The 24,086-nt window shown below is 42.9% G+C and overlaps 1 protein-coding gene across 1 annotated transcript in view; it reads left to right on the plus strand.

Moving 5' to 3' along the window:
- The first annotated feature begins 374 nt into the window (after positions 1-374).
- Positions 375-24,086, plus strand: part of GNPTAB (N-acetylglucosamine-1-phosphate transferase subunits alpha and beta) — a 76,584-nt gene continuing 52,872 nt past the window's right edge. Inside the window, 1 exon segment of the mRNA XM_058568557.1 lies at positions 375-615. Coding sequence (XP_058424540.1) covers positions 499-615 — 117 coding nt within the window. The 5' untranslated portion in view covers positions 375-498.

Genomic DNA, 24,086 nt, shown 5'->3' on the forward strand with positions numbered 1-24,086 from the left:
CAGAAAGGGCTTTATGCACAAAAATATTCATGGCATTATAGCGCCGTCTGCGGCACAGCGTCTTTGCACGCACCGGTCCTCTCGGGGTTGCCTGCCCAAGCCAGTATGCGGATCCCAGCCCCAGAGCCCGCCGCGCACGCGCACGCGCAGACGGGGAGGGCGCGCGCCTGCTCTCCGCCCCTCCGCCCTCCAGGTGGCGCTGGCGGCCCCGCCGCCGCCGCCACCGCCTCCTGATGGGCCCGACCCAGGCGGCGCGGGCCGCCTGGCGGGCCGCGGGTCCGCCTCCGCCTCCGCCTGCGCCGCGCCGAGGGCGTGGGTTCCCGGCTCCCGGAAGCGGCGGCCGCGGCAGGGAGCCGAGCGGGCGTCCGTCCCCGGGGCGGCAATGCGCGGCGGCCGGACGCTGTGACCTGAGCGCGGCGGCCCTGCCGGGGCCGCTGAACGGCGGCTGGTTGAGGCGGCGGCGGCTCCTCGGGGCGTGGCGTGGCGGCGGCCGGGGTGATGCTGCTCAAGCTCTTACAGAGACAGACCTATACCTGCCTGTCCCACAGGTATGGGCTCTACGTCTGTTTCGTGGGCGTCGTCGTCACCATCGTCTCCGCCTTCCAGTTCGGAGAGGTGAGTAGCGGCGCGCGAGCCCCGGTGCGGGCGCCTTGACCCCGCGCGACCCCGCGGCGCCCCGAGCCCTGGCGCGCTGCACTCCTGCCTCCCCATCCTCCCTGCAGCCCCGGGGACAGGTCCCGGAGCCTGGCCTTGCTCCGGAGGCGCCGAGCGCTCAGCTCTCCTCCCCGGGCCCCGGTTTCAGCCTGTGGGGGCGAGAGCTCATCCTCCCTACGGTGTGGGGGGATAGGCTCTCGTTCTGCAGATTCCCTTTCCCGCCAGGTGCCTTCTTCAGGGTCCCCAAGTCATTTGACGTTCCCACTCAGGCCTTGTCCCCCTCCATGAAGCCCCCTCGCGGGACCTAGGCTTTTTGTCTTTTCCCATTCCTAAATTCTCCTAAATGCTCATTCCCTGCCCCTCTTACAGTTTTCCTCCTCAGGTGTCACCCTCCTAATCTTTTCATCTTGACAAAGGTGCTTTATCTTCTTAATCCTGTTTCTTCTCGATTTTCAACTTTTGTCCAAGGGGCCTGTGTTTCTTTGCATGCGAATTTGCAGTAGGGAGAGTGTATTGGCCCAAAATTTAAAGGACTTACATGTGAAAGGGATTTTTTTTTTCTTTGCACATTTGCTCTGTTATTTGGAAGAACTGTACATCATCACTTAGCCCGTAGAGGCTCTACTGGTAGCTGTGCACACGCTGATGTGAGATTTCTTGGCAGCTCCAAACACTTTTCCCTGTCCCGAGATCAGGTGAGGCTAGGGCCTTGTCGCGTGACCAGGACACGGGCACCCGACCGCTTCGGAGCCAGCACAAGTCCTTGTGTCATGGGATATACTGGTAATTCAGACCCCAGATCACACAAGCCTGGCCCCTCTTGATCTGCTCCTAGTTAATGTGCAATAAAGTAGTTCGGTTAGACCGTAAACTCTTCACAGAGTCCAAGCAACAGGTTTGGGAGGTAGAAACACCCAGGTTTAATAGATTTTGTGCCCCTCTGGATGTATACTTTAAACATTGTCTTGAATGAAATAACTCTTTGATTTAGGTTGGATATGTCAGTATTGACAGTCTAATACGGTATTCTTTAACAAGCGTACGGAGATTAGAGAACACCACTTTTAAAAATAAGTGTCTCTAACAACTGGGAGAAAAGATGTATCTTCAAGTTGTTTGAAATCTGTCTCCTTGTTTTAATTTTTTAAGAAATTTTTGTAGGAGGTTGGGAAGGTTTTAAAATTAACAGAATGGTTTTTAGAAAGGCCACAGTATATGTTTGCTTGAAGTCTGTACCCATGTGGATTGTAAGCTTCATAAGAGAGGGTGTTGTCTGTTTAACTGGTGTTACCCTGCCCCAAGCATAGTGCCAGGTCCTGCCAGAGCCTGCAGTCTAAATATTTGTTTAATGAATGCATAAATCATATGGCATGATTTCTGAGCATACACTTTTAGTAGTTCTTGGTTCTAGGGGCTAGAAAAAATAAGTCATAAGTAAGGGTGAGAAAGTGCCCCAGACTTACTTGTAAGTGTGGCATATGTACGTAATATTATACCACCTGCTGTTCTATCTTTGTTTCATGTGTTGCAACTTAATATAGTGAATGTATCTGTGCATAGCCAAGTGTCTTATTGCTGATAGAAGTTTTTTTGGCCTTCAGTAATTTTGTTACCTGTTTATTAACACCCCTGCACTGTGAAGGTGACTTAAAGGCATCTGTTGTCAGAATTTTTCATTTTATTTTATTTTTATTATTTTTTTAAAATTACAATAATTTATTTTATATTTTTTGTGAGTGTGTGTGAGGAAGATCAGCCCTGAGCTAACATCCAATACCAATCCTCCTCTTTTTTGCTGTGGAAGATTGGCCCTGGGCTAACATCCGTGCCCATATTCCTCTACTTTATGTGGGACGCCACCCCATCGTGGCTTGACAAATGGTGCACCCGGGATCTGAACCTGCGAACCCTGGGCCGCCGAAGCGGAGCTTTCGCATCTAACTGCTGTGCCACCCTGCCAGCCCCCAGAATTTTTCATTTTATAAATTCCATGCCTGGTTATTTGTTTACCAGAAGAAAGACATTTTTCAGTCTTGAAATTGCCATAGGTCTTAAAGTTTGGAACAGACGATAGAAAGGAGAGGGAAAGAATGTCAACAGGTGGCATGGCTCAATACCACTAATTTATTGCCTGTAATTAATTTCTGCAGCACACTGGAGAAGAAGAGCTGCAAGATTAGGTGGACCTGGGTTTGAATGCTGGTGCCAGTATTAATGATCATGATAATAGCTAATACATAGGGCTTACGAGGTGCCAGGCACTCTCTGTACTGCCTTACATGTATTAACTCATTTAATGCTCACGACATCACCCATGTGAGATGGGTACTGTTGTTATACCCATTTTACAGGTTAATGAAGCTGAGGCACTTGCGCAAGTTAATCCAGCTAGTCCATGGCAGAGCTGGGCTTCAAACCAAGGCATTATGGCTCCAGAGAGGTAGTCTTAAGCACATTTCTTCACGGTCTCTCAAACAGCCCAGCTGCCCCTTGTATAATCTTGGAAAGGATACTTAACCTCTCTGAACCTCAGCCTCCTCATCTTTCAAATGGAGGCAAGAATACTTTCCTTGCAGGGTTGATGGTGAGGATTAAATAAGACCCGTTATATGAAGCATCTCGCACAGTTCCTTGCACACAACAGACTCTCATTAAATGATAGTAACTACTGCTACCATTATTATTATTATCATCAACTATTTTATGCCTTTAGTCCTTGTTTTGAAATAAACTCTTGCAATAGAATACTCTCATCATGCAGTTAATATTACCAACTTGTTAATAACTTCACTAACTGTAATGGATCAGAGGACTAAGAAGATCATTGTTAGCTGAGAATTGATTAATATCTTTTCCCCCCTCTCAGTATAAGTGGTATTGGCTGCCACCTTTTGATAAGCAATTTGTACACTCATCCAGATTTTGAGAAAGAAAAGTGGAATTGAAGGAGGGAAATATTACAAAAACATTTTATTTTTCTTTTAAGTTGAGCCAAGTAATTTCTGGAGAACCATTGGACACTCTGATCAAACAAAAGCCAAGCTGGTTCCAAACCCACTGAGAGGGCCCTCAGGATGGGGACTAATGGCTGTGACTAAAGCGTGTTGCCCTGGGGTGAGGGTAGCAGGTGGGAGCTTGTCTGTTGTAAACTAGTTGACTTGGGCAAGTCATATGGTCTCTGGGAGCCTCAGTTTCTTCACCTACAAATGAGGGCATTAGATTGACTGTGTTCTTATGATCTTTTTTTTAGCTCAGAAACTTCTGATTTTAAATATTTGTCCTCTGTTGATACTGTATAGACTTTAAAACAAGTAAAAATTTATTATTTCAAAGCCATTGTTATTTAGTTGAGCCGTTTACATACAAATCCACAATCCCTTATCTGGAACTTTTGTAACTACTGAATTACCTTATAATTAAACATCAGTATCTTTGACAGTGAAATGTGTGACTATTCACACTCAGTGAGGAAAAGAAAGACTATAAATAACTTCGAGTCAGGTTAGGTCAAGTTTTGCCACCAAATGAGTTCAGGTCAGGTCAAGTTTTGCTGCCAAATAAGATACAGAAAGATCTTCAGTGTTGAGAGCTCTTTGGATTTCAGGACTGTGAATAGAAGATTGTAGAATAGAAGACTGGTTTGTGTGTGTGTGTGTATCTGTGTGCATGTGTGTGGTGTGTGTGTGTATAAAATATATCACTTCCTTATGTGCACTAAGTATGGAAACAGATATCCAAAATTAACTTCAATGAGGAAGTCAGATAGGTTCAGATAGAATCTACCCATACTAGCTAGTAATAGTCCCCTGCCCTCTTTTTTTTTTTTTTTTTTGGTGAGAAAGATCAGCCCTGAGCTAACATCTGATGCCAATCCTCCTCTTTTTTATGAGGAAGACTGGCCCTAAGCTAACATCTGTGCCCATCTTCCTCTACTTTATATGGGATGCTGCCACAGCATGGCTCTATAAGCAGTGCGTTGGTGCGTGCCCGGGATCTGAACCGGCGAACCCCGGGCCACCCCAGCGCGCACTTAACCGCTTGCACCACCAGGCCGTCCACTTTCCCTGCCCTCCTTGCTCCCTTTTGCTTACTGGCCTCTACCACCATTTTGGACTAGTGAAATATTATCGTTCAGTGAAAAAGAAGATTGAAAACTGGGTTCAGCTCAAGTTATTTTCAGCCTCGGTGACCAGTATTTCATACTGGCCCAATTTCAAGAAAGAAATTAGTTATCGTGTTTATATTTGATTAGTTCGTTCATTGGACAGATGTGTTTTGAGTGTGTTGTTTGCCAAAGGCAAGTAATAGGTGAAAGCAAAGAGACCTGGCCTGCGAGTTGGGAGACGGCCTCTGACCTGGTTCTAGCTCCACCGTGAACTGTGATCCTCAGGGGTTCCCACACTGTGTGTGTTATTCCCAGCTGCCCCCTGAATTGGGGGCAGCCACTCTGTTTTGCGTAGGTGTCTTTTGGGGGTGGGAAAGCTTTCATTGTTAAAAATAATGTGTTGAAACTTCTAGACTAGATTTCTCACACCCTCATTTTCCTTTAATGTTCTGTGAATATACATTATTGGATGCTTCACATGAGAAAGCATGAACTTTCTTATGCTTTCATGAGAAAGCATAATGAGTTTCTGCTACAGAGAAAATGCCAGTGGCCGCACAGAGCCTTTTTTAAATTGTCCCTTTCTTTTGGGGGTTTTGGGAGAGATACACAACCCCGTAACTGCCTAAGCAAGAACCTTGTCTTATTTCTTGCTGTATTCTTAACACCTAAAAAGTGCTTGGTACCCAGTAGGTGTCAAATAAATACTTGATGGATGAATGAATGAATTTGGGTGATCTTAACCAACATCCCTTTAAGCTCATTTCCAGTAAAGATAAGTTTTCTACTGTGATGCACACCATCTGTAGTTACCTTTTGTTTCTCAGACATGATTGGTCTGGTTGTACTTGATATGGTAGAAGGTGCTGTCAGAGCTACAAAGAATTCTAGTTCATCCTTGGCCGTCTTTGTCTAGTTGAGATGAAGCCATGATATATGTATGAGTAACAATACAAGGGAGTGAGTAATTGCCTGAGTAGGTACACAGTAATTGCTTAGAAAATCAGAGGGAGGGAAGAACATGATGGGTTGAAACATCCTAGAAGAAGTTGAGACTTTTACAAGGAGACAGGAGCTTTTCTTTTTGAATCATTAGTGGTTTAAAATTGCTGCTGTATTAGTCAGTAGCACTTGGTTGCAAGTGACAGATCCCCACCTCAGACCTGGCTCAAGAAAAAAGGTAGTTTTTTGACTTGTGTCGTTGAAACATATAGGGTGAAACTTCTGGCAGGGTTGGATTGAAGTGCTCAAATATGTCCTCAGGGCTCTCTTTTTGTCCCTGTTCTCCAGCTCTGTTGATTTATTTCTCATGCAAGCTCTCCCCATATGAGAGCAAAGATTGCTGCTGCCAGCTGCTAGCCTACTGGTTTAGTAACCTCAGCAAAAAGAGGGCTTCTCTTTCTCACTAGTGCCAGCTAGACCCAGGGTGGCCTGCCCACCAGGGAATGAGAGCCCTTGATGTGCCCTCCTGAGCCACCTCGATCACCCCCAGAGCCAGGGTCCTGGGTGGGCTAAGTCTCAACTGAACCACGTGAACCAAGAGCGGTTCCCCAGAGGAAAATCACGAGGCTGTTATCAGAAGGGCCAGAGCAACCGATGTCCTAGACATTGGCTGAGTCAACACCCATTTCCTTTCTTTGGCCTTAATGTTGACATGGTGACTGTGATAGCTGTTAGCCCTTCACTGTGTTCTAGAAGATGTAAAAGTAGGTTGTTTCCATTTTTAATATCTCATTGTTAATTACTCTGTCTATGAAACTTGTATTCTTGGGTGGATGTATTAATATGGAGCTTTGTTAAACACAGCTCATGTGCCCTCAAAAATCTTTCTATTATATGTTTACTGTGGTGACTGGATAGTTGTTTGGTTTGACTTACTCTTGGAGTCTAAATGTTGTTGATCTTATTAATGAAATTTAGCCTGTTGTGAGAGAAAAACACTTAACCTGACCTTTTTGCAGCACCTGGCACTCTATGAGTTTGGAAATTCTCACTCCCTCTTTCTTCAGGAAGACCACTCTCCCTTTTCTCCTTGCCCACTCACTGTTCCTTCTGAATCTTAAATGCTGGGATTCTCCAGGCTTTGCTCCTTGGCCATCTCGTCTTATATATGGGAGATAAATGTCCCCCATCTAGACATTTGTGACTCCCTGATCACCAGCTGCTTTGACAGCGAGCTCCAGATGCACACTTCCTTGTAGCTGCCGACAGCACATAACTGCCTCCTCGTGACAGAGGCTGCTCATTCATCACGGTACCGTTTCCTCACTGCATTCAGACATGGCTTCAGAATAATTCTGTAAAACTTTGGGATTTCTCAGCTCCTGAGCTCTCACAGAAGGTGGGGGAAGAACTTGCCCCAAGACGTCAGCAAATCTTTCCTGGAATTGCCCTCAATTGGATCACAGAGCCATTCCCTCCTCCCTTGAAAGGAGGAGGAGGCTTCTTTTTGACCCGTCTGATCTACCCCTGAAGTTGGGGCCCATCTCCTGAACATTTGTGTTTTGCGAGTGTGGAGTTCCATTAGGAAAGAATACGTAAGTGATGCTGGGTAGGCTACTGGCTGTAATTGTCATCTTCAGTAAGCGCTACTGGTGAGACGTGTAGCAAGTGTCATTTTTATCTCCCACTGGCCCTTTGTATCGGCTAGTAGAGTTAACTCTGCCTCTGCCTCTGGATGGAAACTCTGGCAGGCCTAAGCCTTCTCTTGTCACACCTAGGTAATAAAAAGTCCTGTGGTCACTTCTTTTTTTTTGTGAGGAAGATCAGGCCTGAGCTAACATCCGTGCCAATCCTCCTCTTTTTTTGCTGAGGAAGACTGGCCCTGAGCTAACACCCGTGCCCATCTTCCTCCGCTTTATATGGGACGCCGCCACAGCATGGGCTGACAAGCGGTGTGTCGATATGTGCCCAGGATCCGACCCCGGGCCGCCAGCAGTGCAGCGCGCACACTTAACCGCTACGCCACGAGGTCGGCCCAGCCTGTGGTCACTTTTGATTACAAAGCATAATGTCAGTTCAACAATTAAAGCCTTCAGTCTCATGTCAGAATAGAACATTGTTCTATTGAACAAGTTGAAGCTTCCTGTCTCCCCAGCTCAGGCCTGCTCCAGCAGAAAGCCTACAGTTGAGAAAGGGAATTTGGGCGTGGTGGGCTGCTTCTCTCTTTCCTCATCAGATGCTTCCCTTTTTCCTCTATAACGTGTTTCTGACCGCTCCTGGGTTGGAGCACCTGGAAGAAGGAAAGGAAGTGAGGAGCGAAGTCCTTCCCAAACAGGTGCTGGAGCTCTGTGAGATTTGCAGGTGTCAAAGCTTGTTCTTTCCTGAGTGCTCTCAGAGGGTGTCCTGCAGAGACCACACCCCGAGAACCAAGAGCCTTACTTGCTTTTACTCTGATGAGAACAAAGGCCTCTCCGTTTGGGCTGGTTGCTTACTCCTTTCTTAGCCCCCAGGAATCTGATGATCCTGGGAGCCTCTCCTCTCAGTCTGTTTGCTGCTCTGGGGGGCCCTGGACGTGATCTGAGATGACCCTCTGCAGGTACTGTCTTGCGTATGGCCCACATGTGGTGAACAGGAGACCCTTATCCTGTGCTCTGTAGGGGAGGAAAGATATCTTTTTCTTGTAAGTTCTCGCCTTGGGCCCCTGTAACAAAAGACAGATTAACAACTGAAAAGCATACAAATTTATTTAATATAAGTTTTACATGACATGGGAGTCTTCCTGAGGAAATGAAGACCCAAAGAAGTGGTTAAAACTGAGTGTTTTTATGTTAGGTTTGATGAAGAGTGTGGCGAGTTGTGGAAAAAAGGTGATAGAAAAAAAACAGTGTGAGCTAAGTGAGGTAAGCTCGGGGGAAGCACGTGCCCTGTTCATTCAGATTCTGTACAGCTTGCCTCTGTCTCCAGGGTTCCTGAAGCATATACTCCAGGTATAGGGAGGGCACCTCTCACAGAGGGTCTTATGACCTGCTTTAGGGATGGGTCAGAAAATCCTTCCTGCATCTGCTGTTTGTCAGATTCTTTCAGCTTGAAATATCCAGTATGCCAAGGTGCCGTCTTTTGGGGTAGCGTATCCTGAACCCCATCAGTTCAAAGTGGGGGAGTATGGCCTAATTGCAGCATAGCAGCAACCTCTCCCTTGTCCTCAGAGCAGTTAGCCTGCCAGCCCTTTATATTTCTCAGTGTGAGACAGATGCGGTGTGCACCCAATTGCACGGACCCAAAGTGAGCCTCTCTTGGTGATCCCATTGAGCCCTTTTCCAGGGGTGAGGTGATGGGAAACAGATTTCTACCTCTCCCCTTTAGATGAGGTAGAGCAGGATTCACAGGATGCCAGCAGCTTCCAAAAGCTCTCCTCTGGATCTTTGCACTGTGATTTGGATGAGTTTTCACTGCCTCCTCAGGAAACTTTGCATCTTGGTTCAACACTTCACTTTGGAATGTTGCTATCTGGTATTTTGGCGCCTCAGAAGAAACTTATTTTTACATGCACAGCTCCACAGTTAATTGAGTTTTCGCAGGAGATGAAACTTATTTGCCATTTCTGTACTCAGTATCCTGAGCACAAAGACGTTATCTTTCTTGTCTTGGAATCCCTGTGCCCCAGCAGAGCGCCGGAGTCCTTCATTCAGTTAGTATTTGTTGCGCACTGTGCCAGGCCTCTAGGCATACAGCAGTGAACAAAGCAGATAGGTTCTTGCAGACAAGGAGTTTATATTCTGGTTGTGCAGTCAGACATTAAATGCTGCTTAATTACAATTGTGAGAAATGCTACAAAGGAGAGGGTGTTGTGCAAGAGAGCAGCAGTGTCTGGTCTTGTCTAGTGGCTGCGTCGTGCAGTTTGAGCTCAACTTTGAAGGGTCAGAACTACAGGCAGAGGACAAGTCTGCTGTAGGCCATTGGTTCTCAACTGGGGGCGATTTTGCCCCCTAGAGGCATTTGGCAATGTCTGGAGACATTTTGGGTTGTCACATCTGGGACATGGGGTGGGGTTGGTGCTACTGGCTTTTAGTGGGTAGAGGCCGGAGATTCTGTTAAACATCCTACAACGCACAGGACAGCCCGCCACAACAAAGATCCAGCTCCAAATGTCACTAGTGCTCAGGCTCTGAAAACAGTGTGAAAGTCTTGAAGTTGGGGTACATTCAAGAAGGTGAAAAAAGGCTCATGTGGCTGGAGGGTGGAGAGCAAGAGAAAGTGTGGATCTGGGGGAGATTGGTGCAGTTGGTGGTGCCCTGTTCCCAGCGCTTGGTAGGTTAGGTGTTCAAGGATTTAGGTGTTTGTCCTGAGAACAATTGGATGCCATTCAAAGTTCTTATGTACTGGCATCTTGGGGGTAGAGGCCAAGATGCTGCTGAACATCCTACAATGCACAGGTCAGCCCCCACAACAGATACTTATCAGGCCCTAAATGTCAGTAGTGCCAAAGTTGAGAAACCCTTAATTAGAGGGAGCAAGACTGGCTGCAGGGCAGTTAGTCAGGAGCCTTGGGCTAGGCTGGTGGAAGGGTGTATTAAGAGAAGTGGACAGATTTGAGAGATTTAGAAGGCAAAATCATCTGGTCTTTATGTTCTATTATGTGCCAGACACTCCACTGACATCTTGGGATACAAAAGTGAGCAAGATAGACAAGTTCATTGGCTCTCCCAGACCTTAACTATAGGTGCTCAGTGAATATTTGTTGAATGAATACTTAAGAAAATTTATTTTTGCTCACTGCTTGTGATCAAGCCTGGTGAGGAACGGTGGTTCAAATGAGATGCCTAATGTAATGAGATGCCTAATGTATATAAGGCACCTTGCATAGTGCCTGGTGCAAGGTGTCGGTAAATGCTAATTAAATGCCAAGTGTCCTGTCCCAGGGCTGTTCTTCCCTTGGCCACGATGCTCATGAAGATGGCAACAGGAGACCTACCTTTTGGGCTGATGCCCGAGGTCCCTGAAGAGTATATTAATCTTTCTTTCTTTTTTTTGTGAGGAAGATCGGTCCTGAGCTAACATCTGCCAATCCTCCTCTTTTTGCTGAGGAAGACTGGCCCTGGGCTAACATCCATGCCCATCTTCCTCCACTTTATATGGGACGCCGCCACAGCATGGCCTGACAAGCGGTGCGTCGGTGTGCGCCCGGGATCCGAACTGGCAAACCCCGGGCCGCCCTAGCGGAGCACGCGCGCTTAACCGCTTGCGCCACTGGGCCGGCCCCTAATCTTTCTTTAGAGACAGAGCAGAAAAGGTCACAATGATTTCTTTACCTGAGTGTGCTTTCTTATGTTTGATAGGAAAGCAGAGGGAGCAAGTGCTTTATTAATTTAGTACAGTTTGTACTTTTAAAGTATGTAGGTTTCCTTTCTAGTTCCTTCTAAAAGTAGCAAACAAGTGTAGCTTGTAATAGGTTATATATACTCACAATATATCTTTTTAAGTTCTACTGTCCTTTAGAGTGATTGTTCCAGTCTTGTGACACACGCAGTATCTTTAGTAGGTGATTAGTCAGCCTGTGTGTGATTCATACATGCACTAAATTAAGCAGGAAAAAGAAGTGATCTTTCAAAAATGTTACAAAGTCACACTTGTGCAGTGAGAGCCAAATGCATTCTATGATCAGACTAAAAACCATATCACCCACTTTAAAGTTGCTTCCTAAAATTGTTTCTTCTTTTAGGTTCTAGTTTTATCTTTCCCAGTTGGTATACCTCTTTCTTTACCCCTTCATTACCTCATTCCATGAACTCCATTTCTGTCTCTGATTGATTCCAAACTGGATAGGGGTCGCCCGGTGGCGTAGCGGTTAAGTGCTCCAGCTCCGCCACGGTGGCCTGGGGTTCGCAGGTTCGGATCCCGGGCGCGCACACGCACTGCTTGTCAAGCCATGCTGTGGCGGCATCCCATATAAAGTGGAGGAAGATGGGCACAGATGTTAGCCCAGGGCTGATCTTCCTCAGCAAAAAGAGGAGGATTGGCATTGGATGTTAGCTCAGGGCTGATCTTCCTCACACACACAAAAAAAGAAGCAAACTGGATAAATCGTCTTTACCAAATTTTCAGAAGTTGTTCGTTCGGCAGAGATTTATGGAGTGTTTACTCTGGGCCAGGTACTCTGTTGCATAGTAGAGACACAAAGATGGTTCAGTTTCTTTTCTGCTCTCGAGGAACTTACTCTCCAGACAGGGAGATGGACAAGCAAATAGACAGTCTTCAATGCATCATGATAAATTAAGTTGAAGAGATAGGCATGGGTGTCGGGCAAAGTTCCTCAGACAGGGTTACACCTGAGCTTGATCTGGAAGGAGATGGCTGAGGGAAGAAAGGGGAACCCCCGACCCCTTGAAGTGCAGGATGCCATGGGGAAGGGTATGGATATAGGAGAGGCACTTCACCTTGTAGGAACAAAAGTAGTTCTGAAGGGCGGCACGTGCGGAGGACTGAAGCTGGCGAGACAGGCAGGGGCCAGTTTAGGACTCGCCTGTTGACTGATGCTGAGGAATTAGGATTCATCCTGAAGAAAATGGGGACCATTCAAATGAGTTGAAGCGACAGAGTGATGAATTAGGTCTGTGTTTAGAACGGTTGCTCTCGAGGTCAGGTGGAAGATGAATTGCAGGTGGAAGAGAGCTGGTGCCAGGAGACTGTTGGGTGTGGAAGGCATACGAGTGAAAATACCACATGGAGTGTGATGCTTCAGAGGCAGCAGGCTCTGAATGCTGATTTGTATAATTGTACAAAGGCCTGAAAGAAAGGTGTCTTTATTTTTGGAAACTGGCATTATCTATTGCTAATTTATTGCTTGACTTTGGGCAAGTCGGTTTATTTTAAAACTGTCCTTACTGTATAGTATGTAAAGTAGAATAATTTGCATCAAAGTACTTCAAAATCACTGAGACTCTAGCATTTAAAAGTAAGCTGTTACCCTAAGCCAGCAGTTTTCTTTCTTTCTTTTTTTTTGTGTGTGTGTGTGTGTGATGAAGATCAGGCCTGAGCTAACATCCATGCCAGTCCTCCTCTTTTTGCTGAGGAAGACTGGCCCTGGGCTAACATCTGTGCCCATCTTCCTCCACTTCGTATGGGGCGCCGCCACAGCATGGGCTGACAAGCAGTGCATCTGTGCGCGCCCGGGATCCGAACCCGGGCTGCCAGCAGTGGAACGCGCGCACTTAACTGCTACACCACAGGGCCGGCCTCGCCAGCAGTTTTCAAAGTGTAGTCGGGGGACCCTTTTCTAGCAATCCTCAAGGTCAAAACTATTTTTGTAGTTATACTAAGACATTATTTGCATTTTTACTCTCATTCTCTTATGAGAGTACAGTGGAGTTTTCCAGAGGTCTACAGGGCATATGACATTGCAACAGATAGAATGCAGATTTTCCAGTTGTCTTCTATTAAGCCGTATATTAAAGAAATTTGCAAAAATTAAAAACAATGCCACTCTTCTCACTAAATTTTTTTTGTTTGGGAAAATTCGGTTTTTCATTAAAATATTTATGTTAACATGTAATGGGTTTATTCATAAATGAACAAATATTTAAAATTTTCTTGCTTTCATGTGGTGAATATCAATAGATATAACCCACATTAAAAAAAAAGCTCCTTGGAATCATAAATAATTTGCAAGAGTGTAAAGGGGTCCAGAGTCCAAAAAGTTTGAGAACCTCTGCTCCAAGCATTTAACAAGAAATATGTGGTACCTCTATTATGCAAATACAGTATAAGCTACCATCATCTCCCACCAGTCTTGCTCCATTACAATCTATTCTCCATATTGCAACCAGAGTAAATTTTTAAAAATGTGAATCAGATTACATCATACCTGTTGGACATAGTAGAAAATCTAGACTCCTTCCAATGGTCTGTATAAAAGATCCTAAATGTGCCAGACCTGCCCACTTCTTTGAGCAGGGTGTATCGTGTATCCACTGTGTATCGTGTAATTATTTCTACAAAAATATTCCATGACAAACTACCCCAAAATTTGCTGGCTTAAAACAAGAGGCGCAAATTACACCTGTTTTTTGTGTGGCCCACAATCTAAGAATGGTTTTTACATTTTTAAGTGGCTTTAAAAAATTAAAAAGAGAAGAATATTTCATAACACATAAATTATATGAATTTCAAATAACAGTGTTCATAAATAAAGTTTTATTGGAACATAGCCATGTTCATTTGTTTACTAGTGTCTGTGGCTGCTTTCTCGTTACAACGGCAAAGTTGAATAGTCACAACAGAAACCAAATGGCCTGCAAAGCCTAAGATGTTTACTATTTGGCCCTTTACAGAAAAAGTTTGCCAATTCCTGGCTTAAAATGACAATTATTTATTCTCTGGGATGTGCGGGCCAGATGGGAGTTGGCTCGTCTGGATTGGACTTGGTTGGCTTTGTGCCTTGTATGTCTTTGATCCTCCTGGGACCAGTGGACCAGCCTGGACATGTTCTTATCAAGGCGTTGGTAAAGGCTCGAAAAATCAGGTGGATACTTGCAGACCTTCCTGAGGTTCGGCTCCAAACTGGTGCATTCACCCTCTTTTTTGTTCCTTGAACACATCAAATTTGTTTCTGCCTTAGGACCTTTGCACTGGCTGTCCCATCAGGCTGGAGAGCACTGCCTCCAGACCATCATGTGAAGTGCTCCTTCTTGTCATATAGGCCCCAGCTCAGTAACACCTTCTCACATGGGCCTTCCCTACACCCAACCTAAAGCAGCCTCTTTCACCAGGTCGTTCCTTGTTATAGTCCCCTTTTTCTTCTTTTTTTAATAGTCCTTAGTATCGGCCTGAAAATGTGTGTGTATGTATTTTCTTATTTAATGGCTTATCTCTTACGACTAAAATGTAAGCTCTGTGGGAGCAGAGTTTCTGTCTTATTCAGCTTTACGGTTTTATTCACCACTGTATTTTCAGCTCCTAGAATAGAGCCTGACACTGAGAAGTTGAGTACAGAAATACTTTTTCCTAGTATCTAAATTTAGAAAGGTCACCTGCAGTGAGCAGTTTCTAAATTCAACCTTAATAGACAGTGTATAGGTTTAGTTGATATATATTATAATATAGAATTACATTACGGTTCTTCAGTGAAACAGAACCAATAGGATGTGTTTGTGTGTGTGTGTGTGTGTGTGTGTGTGTGTGTGTGTGTAGATTTATCATATGGAATTGGCTCGCACGATTATGGAGGCTGACAAGTTTCCAAGGTCTGCATTCAGCAAGGCGGGAGTTCCAGGAGGTCCTATGGTGTAGTTCTAGTTGGAGTCCAAAGGCCTGAGAACAAGGAAAGCTGATGGCGTAGTCCTAGTCTGAAAGTAAGCAGGCTCGAGACCCAGGAAGAGCCAATGTTTCAGTTTGAGTCCGAAGACAGGAACAAAACGGATGTTCCAGCTCACGGCCCTCAGGTCAGAGGAGGTTCTCCCTTGCTCAGCCTTTTTGTTCTATTTAGGCCTTTAACTGATTGGATGTGGCCCATCCCCACTAGAGAGAACAAGCTGCTTTACCCAGTATATTGATTCAAATGTTAATTTCATCCGGAAACACCCACAATGGCACACCCAAAATGTTTGATCAAATATCTGGGCACTGTGAGGCCCAGTCAAGTTAACACATAAAATTAACCATCACAATAATTTTAATAGATTTTATTTTTTAGAGCAGTTTTAGGTTTACAGAAAAAATTGCGTGGAAAGTACAGAGAGTTCCCATGTACCTCCCTCCCCCAGCATATTCCCCTATTTTTAATATTGTCTATCAGTGTGGTATTATTATTTGGTGTGGTATATAATAATGTGTGGTATATAATAATAAGGTATTATTATTTAGGTTTTATAGTTGGAACTTAGAGAGGTTTTAAGTGACTTGTCCAAAATTACAAAACTGGGGCTGAGGTCCATTTTTATAATCGATGAGCCAATATTGATACATTATTAACTAATGACCATAGATTATATTAGGATTTGTTCTTTGTGTTGTTAGTTCTATGGATTTTGACAAATGCATAATGTCATATGCCATTACAGTATCATACAGAATAGTTTCACCACCATAAAAATGCCCTTGCCCTGTGCTCCACCTAAGTCATCCCTCCCCCAGGCAACGACCGATTTTTTTTTTTTAACTGTATATATAGTTGTGCCATTTCCAGAATATCATATAGTTCATTGCTGGTATATAGGGAAGCAGTTGACTTTTGTATATTGACTTTGTGTCCTACAACCTTCTGTCCTGCAACTAATTGTTTATTAGTTTCAGGAGATTTTGTTTTGGTCAATATTTTGGGATTTTCTACACAGACAATCATGTCATGTGCGAACAAAGACAGTTTTACTTCTTCCTTCCCAATCTATATACCCTTTATTTCCTTTTCTTGTATTATTGCATTAGTTAGGACTTCAATATGATGTTGAAAGCAATAGTGAGAGGAGATATCCTTGCCTTGTTCCTAAGCTTAGTGGGAAAGCTTCAAGTTTCTTACCATTAAGTATGATGTTAGCTGCAGGTTTTTGGTAGATACCAAGTTGAGGAAGTTTCCCTCTATACCTAATTTGCTGAGTGTTTTTTTTGGTATTATAATCAAAAATGGGTGTTGGATTTTGTCAAATGCTTTTTTCTACGTCTGTTGATATGATCATACGATTTTTCGTCTTTTGCTTGTTGATGCAATGGATTATGTTAATTGATTTTTGAATGTTGAACCAGCCCCTCATATCTGGAAGAAATCCCACCTGGTTGTGGAATATAATTGTTTTTATACGTTGTTGGATTTGATGATTTGATTTGATAACATGAGAGAGATTGATTTGTAATTTTCCTCATAGAATGAGTTAGGAAGTGTTCCCTCTGCTCTCGTTTTCTGGAAGAGATTGTAGAGAATTGGTATAATTTCTTCCCTAAATGTTGGGTAGAATTCACCCGTGAACCCATCTGGGCCTGGTGCTTTCTGTTTTAGAAGGTTGTTAATTTTTGATTAAAATTCTTTAATAGGTATAAGCCTATTCACATTATCTATTTCTCCTTGTTTGAGCTTTGGTAGATTGTGTCTTTCAAGAATTTGGTCTATTTCATCTAAGTTATCAAATCTGTGGTCATAGAGTTGTTCATAATGTTACTCTTTTGGGAGGAGTATTGTAATGACTGACTTCTCTCTTAAATTTTTGTGGTAAAACACAAATAACATAAAATTTGCCATTTCAATGATTTTTAAGTGTACAGCTCAGTGGCATTAATTGCATTTACGTTGTTGTGAACCATTACCACTATTTCCAAGATTTTTTTATCACCCCAAACAGAAACTCTGTAACCATTAAGCAATAACTCTTCATTCTCCCCTTGGGCTCTGGTAGCTTTTAATTACTTTCTGTCTTTATGGATTTTCCTATTCTGGACATTTTATATAATGGACATTTCATACAATATTTGTCTCTTCTCCTTCTGGCAGTTTCTGCTTGTTTTTTTTATGTTTCTGGGGGGTCGAGAGATTGGAGTTGCCTACTCTGCTATTTTGCTGACATCATGCTCCAGACTGATAGATTTGATTGTTGCTTTTTTCACATAATAATATATCAAACACTTTAACTCTTGACTAGTCTGTGTGCTCCACAGAGGAAGACACCTTCTTTTGGCCATTGCTGTGTTCTCAGAGTCTAGAATGGTATCACATGATATTTATTGACTGACAAAATTAAGTTGCTAAGTTTTCAATAATTGTTTGAAAACATTGTTTTTAATAGTTTTGTAATATTTGTATGAATGTACCATAATTTATTTACCCAATACCTATTGTTTAATTTTTAAACTATTTTCAGGTTTTACTTTTAAAAGTAATAATGGTCATTATCATATTTATACACAAGTCTTTGGTGCATCTATGATGATTTTCTTGGCATGTATTTCTAGAAGTGGAATTAATCAGAGCAAAAGACAAGAACATTTCTTTGGTCCTTTGATATGAATTGCTAATTGCCCCTCAGGAAAGGGGTGATTTTTTTAAAATGGCCTTGCAGCTATTTAAAAATATATAACATTTTTACCTAATTTATGACTTTTCTGCATTTCAAACTCATAAAGAGAGTCCTCTTCTTGGTATATTTAAACAATGTTTTTATCTAGGTAACAGCATGAGATAAGATTCATTTGTTGATAGAGGTAAGTGCAGTAAGTGCACTTAGAACACAAGCAGATATTCTGTAAAATTTCATCTTATTTCACTAAACTTTTTTTTTTTTTGTGAGGAAGATCAGCCCTGAGCTAACATCCATGCCAGTCCTCCTCTGTTTTGCCGAGGAAGATTGTCCCTGAGCTAACATCTGTGCCCATCTTCCTCCACTTTATGTGGGACGCTGCCACAGCATGGCCTGACAAGTGGTGCGTGCCTGGGATCTGAACCTGGGCTGCCAGCAATGGAGTGCGCGCACTTAACCACTAAGCCATGGGGCTGGCCCCAAACTTTTTTTTTTTTTTTGTGAGGAAGATTGGCCCTGAGCTAACATCTGTTGCCAATCTTCCTCCTTTTGCTTGAGGAAGATTGTCCCTGAGGTAACGTCCATGCCAGTCTTCCTCTATTTTGTATGTGGGACACCTCCACAGCATGGCTTGATGAACCGCATGTAGGTCTGTGCCTGGGATCCGAACCGCGAACCCCATGCCGCCGAAGCAGAGCGCAAGAACTTAACCACTCCGTCATGGGGCTGGCCCCTCACTAAACTTTTTTATGACAATTAAATGTTGCAAAATAAAATAAAAAAGAAACCTTAATATGACTAGTTTGGGCTTCTGGTTTAATAGCTATAACAGAAATATTTACCAGGTTCAACTACCCTTTTATTCATATTTTGGTTATATTTTTCACATTATAGATTGTAATTATTTCTTTCATTTTTGTCTCCCTAGTAGGCTGTGAGCCCCTTGAGGGGCTAAATAAGTTTAATGTTATTTCATAGTCTTAATACCTTATATTTCCTATAGTACTTTGTAGTTGTCAGAATATTTCGATGTGTATCAGCTCACTTGATTTTTTATGACCACCTCTTATGGGATAAGGTATTATTATTTAGGTTTTATAGTTGGAACTTAGAGAGGTTTAAGTGACTTGTCCAAAATTACAAAACTGGGGCTGAGGTCCAGGCCGTGTTTTGTGACACTTAATCTTTAAGGATTGAATAGTCCCAACACTGTCTAATAGAACTTTGTGCAGTGATGGAAATGTCCTATAATTCTGAACTGTCCAATACAGTAGCCACGAACTACATGTGGCTGTCAAGTGCTTGAAATGTGGCTAGTGTGACTAAGGTACTGAGTTTTTTATTTAATTTTATTTAGTCTTGTTTAAATAACCACATGTGGCTAGTAGATACCATTTTGGACAGTGCAGGTCTAAACGCAGAGGTAGAGTGACTGTTTGCCAGGATGCTATAGCAGGGACTCAAACACTGGCTGCAGAATAGGGCATGGATTTAAAGTTCTTCCTGTACAATTCTGTGATTCTGTAAACTCTGAACAGTAAAACAAGTAAACCTACATATACCCGGCAAGTCAGTCTGAATACATTTTGAAAGTATCTTGGGTAGAGTTTTTTTTTTTTTTTCCTTTTATCCAAGTGTGGTTGCAGGAGGTTCTTGTTTTTTCCTTTAGATGTAACTTTTTTACAGTAAAGTGTACCATCAAAGGTTTAACATTCTTAATTCTGCCTTTTAATACACTTTTCTTCATTATTTTGCCTGACACCCCCTTCCCCCCACAAAAAAGTGACAAACAATCCTCCCTTTCTCTCCACAGCTTTATTTCCTTAAAAATCTCAGCTTTCTCTCCTAGGAAAAGGAGATGGATTTTGTTAAGCTGTCGTGATTAGCCCTATCCTTGATTATTCCTTTTCTCTGATAGTAATCTATTTCAATCTGTACTCATTTAAAGCTAAACAATAAGTATTCCTAAATCATTTCATGCAAGTAAATGATAGTCCTTAATAGGGATGTCAACTCCTTGAGGACAGAGCTCAGATTTCCATTTTGTACTCCTTAAGATATTCAACAAATGTATGATGTGTGTCTAATTCTGTGAAGGATTCAAGAAGGTAGAAACAGTCTAGAAAAGTGTCTTTGAGTTTAATTAATGTTTGAGTAAATAGTAGTCACGCATCTGGATCCTTTATGTGAAAAGGGGAGGTCACTCCAGTTTTAATAACCATTCAACTCCTCATATGAAATGGATTAATTTTTTATTTTAACCCATTTTCTTTTGGAAATACTGTAACTGAATGTTTGCGTCCTCTCAGATTTCCTATGTTGAAACCTTATCCCCAGTGTGATGGTATTAGGAGGTGGGGCCTTTGGGAGGTGACTAGGTCTTGAGGGTGAGGCCCTCATGAGTGGGATTAGTGCCATAAAAGAGACCAAAGAGAGCTCCCTCATCCCTTCCACCATGTGAGGAGGCTGTGAGGAGACTTCCTTCCGTGAACCAGGAAGTGGGCTCTCACCAGACACCACATCTGCGCCTTGATCTTAGACTTCCCAGTCTCCAGAACTGTGAGAAATAAATTTCTGTTGTTTATAAGCCACCCAGTCTATAATATTTTGTCATAGCAGCCCAAACGGACTAAGACAGGAAAAGGAGCATGTTTAATCAAATGTGGTTAGAAAATGCCGCTGATGATGAGCAGATTTGACTTCCTGGTTGGTATCAAAGGAGGAGGAGGGTTAGTAGAAAAGGTAAAGCTTAGAATATCTTTAAGATATCTTGGTCTCTCTTGTAGTGCCTCATTTTTTTTTAGGTCAGGAAGATCAACCCTGAGCTAACATCCAATGCCAATCCTCTTTTTTTTTTTTTTTTGCTGAGGAAGACTGGCCCTAGGCTAACATCCGTGCCCATCTTCCTCCACTTTATATGTGACGCTGCCACAGCATGGCTTGACAGGCGGTGCGCTGGTGCGCACCCGGGATCCAAACCTGTGAACCCTGGGCCACCAAAGCAGAGCACGCGCACTTAACTGCTTGCGCCACTGGGCCGGCCTCTTGTAGTGCCTCTTAATGCAAAAGAGATTTCGTTTTCAGAAACTTTGAAGAACCTGTTATAATCTAGCAGTATTATAAACTTGTGATGGGATTATCAATGTATGAAAAGCTCTGTCAGTGTTACTTAGAGTTCTTACTGCTTGAGGTTGGAGAGCCCCGACATTTAAGTTTTACAGGGTAGCATGTCGCACTTTGACACTTGAAAAATTGAGAAAGGGACATGTGCTTTTACAGAGAGAGTTTTATATCCTTTTTTTTTTTTTTTTTTTTATGAGGAGATCAGCCCTGTGCTAACATTTGCCAATTCTCCTCTTTTTTCTTGCTGAGGAAGACTGGCCCTGGGCTAACATCCGTGCCCATCTTCCTCCACTTTATATGGGACACCGCCACAGCATGGCTGCCAAGCAGTGTGTTGGTGCGCGCCTAGGATCCGAACCGGCAAACCCCGGGCCGCCGCAGGGGAGCGTGTGTACTTAACCGCTTGCGCCACTGGACCGGCCCCCGAGAGTTTTATATCCTTGTGTGCCTAGGCCTGCTATTGTCTTTTTATACCTCTAGTCTTTAGCCTTGACCTTGACTATCTGGGAATGGATCTGAAACCAGAAAGTTCTGGAGGGAAACCATGGAGTGGTAAGCTGTTCCTGTTACCGCCCAAAAAGGGGGTTTGTCTGCCTGCTGCAAGACATGCCCGATAGTCAAGAGGCAAGGGATAGGAGAGAAAGAACTTTTTATTACAGCTTGCTAGCAAGAAGGAAGATGGCCGACTAATGTCTGAAAGAACCATCGTAAGGGGGCACAAAATCTTACAGCAGTTATATAGGCCAGTGGGTTATAGGGGAGGGGGATAGGAATGTTGACCTTATGGTGTTACAGACTGGGAGTCGCCACACCAGATCTTTCAGTTTTCATTGATGATGGCTGTCAGCATAGACTCTGTTCGGGGGTCATCACATTCCTAAGGAACTCAAAGGAACAACGTTATCATCTTATCGCAGCTGGGAGGTACGTGCATAAGCAGGGGTCGTAAAAAGTAAAATCTGCAGAGCAGTTAGATCTCCTGGAGGGTGCGTATCCAGCTGGGTTAGTTTGACAGAGGTCATTCAAAGTTATAGTAGGGCTTCTTTTCTACAGTATGGCTTCCCTCATGTCGACCTTGTCTTGAGCTGGTATCATTCCAAGATGTTTGCCTTGTAAAATTAGTAGCCATATTCATTCATTCTAGAATGTTTATTAATTTTGTGCCAGGCACTGTGAAAGGTTCTGGGAATAAATATAAGAAAGAGATCAAGTTCCTGGCCTTGAGTTGCTCACAGAGGTGTAGACAGATATTTAAAAAGGTAAATTGTATTGCAGCACTGTAAATGCTGTCTTTAAGAGACATGTGAACAGTTTGCATGTATTATTGTACAGCCCTTTATGATTTGTACATCTCATTTGCTCATGAAAACAATCTTGTGAAATAGGTGGTATTAATATCATCGTTCTACAAAAGAAGAAATTGAGAATAGAGAAGTACCCTAGATTTTATTATTGTTAAGTGCCAGATTTAAACTCCTGTCTTCTGACTGTAAATCTTATGATCTTTGCACCTATACCAGTCCTCTTCTTAATAATTACCTTCCTCCTTTCCATAACTGGGGAATTTCTCTGATACAAAGGATTGTGGGGCTTGTATCTCACTCACTGCTATTCTACCACAGGCATGTGTTTGATCCTGTTCTGGGATCATAAAAATCTTCAACGAAAGTATATACTGGTTTTATAATTTTAAAAAGTTTATCTGAAAAGTTTAGCATTTGTGTGCACAAACCAATTAAAGGACTATTAGACAGTCTGAAAATACTGAGGAAAAATACAAATTTATTATGTGACTTGTATTTATAAACATGCCAGGGAAATAGTTCTGGATCATTGAATTAAGGATGATAAACATACCAGTTTCAGAACTGGTTGAATCACCACATTCATAAATGTGTATTTGACAGAGCTAGCTCTGTGTAAATAAAGCATCAGAGGCGGCGGCCTAGAGAAGCTGAGAGAGGCTGTGCGAAGCTAAATGGGAACATGGCCTCTGGAGTTGGGTCGATTCAACTCTCAGCCGTCACACACTGCTGCATGGCCTGGAGCTTCTCTATGGAAAATGAACCATTGTTGGACCTGCCTCACAGTTGGTACCTGTTACGGTGATTCACTGGGGAGGAGCGCCTGGCATGATGGTGCTTGGTAAATGTGTGGACGCGCCCCTTCTCCTCTGTGATCAGCACGTTAAGACAGACTTTGGCTGCCATTTTGTAAAATCTGGCCAACAATTCATCTTGAATGCCATGATTATTAAAATGGAGTCTTTATTAAAAGTAATAAACATTTTTAAGTAGTAGAATAAACTACCTGTAGATGATTTTTACAATTCTTTATTAATATGTTGTTTATATAGTATTTCAGAGCTCTTTAGTATTTTAATAGTTAAATAAATGAATAATAAATTTTTAATAAATTAAAAATAAATCTTTGTTCATTGTGTCTTAAATTTTACCAACAAACTACCCTTAGTAGCAGAGAGAAGTAAATATTCTGAGGAGAATAATGTAGAAGGAGGCGTGTGTGGGGGAGGAATAGCTCAAAATTGCAAGTAGGAAATTTTTTGAAGGCCAACATTGTATCTGTAAAAATCACATCAATTTTCCATTTTTCTCCTTAAAAAACTTGCATTCCTACCAATATAATGTTTTAAATGTCTTGCCATTATGAAAATGATGGTTCCGGAAGATATGCTTTGTTCACCCATGACTTCTAGTATGCCCAGCACCCTCCTCATACCCTTTATCCACCCAGATCGTGTGAGAATCACCCACCCACTACAGCAACACAACAAACTGATGAAAGAGATTTAGTATTTAGTTCATAGTAGAGGAATTGAGGCCTGAACATTTGTAACTTCCCCAAGGTTACACAGCTGCTAAGGAGGAGAACTGGGAGGTTCTTCCAGGGGGTGTTCCAAATTCCCAAATCCAGTCTTATGTCACTCCTGCTGTAACCAGATAATATTTATTAGGAAGAAGAAGATAGTATATAATGAATTGTGCTGGGTGCAAGTTGATAATAAATGGAATTGTAAGGAGTTCTCTACCCTCAAGCGGTTTGTAACTTGATTGGTCTGACAAGATGCTAACATGGGGGGAAAGGTGAATAACAATAAAAAAGCCAACAAGGCAAGAAATGTTACAAGGCAGCTGGTAATTGATTTCCATGTCAGTGATAGAGATAAAAGTTACTCCGAGTTCTGAGAAGGAAGCAACCCAGACTGGGCTAAAGAATATGGGAGGGCTTTGTGGAGGAAAAGAGAC

Source organism: Diceros bicornis, chromosome 25, assembly GCF_020826845.1.
Source record: "Diceros bicornis minor isolate mBicDic1 chromosome 25, mDicBic1.mat.cur, whole genome shotgun sequence".
NCBI classification, from domain to species: Eukaryota; Metazoa; Chordata; class Mammalia; order Perissodactyla; family Rhinocerotidae; genus Diceros; species Diceros bicornis.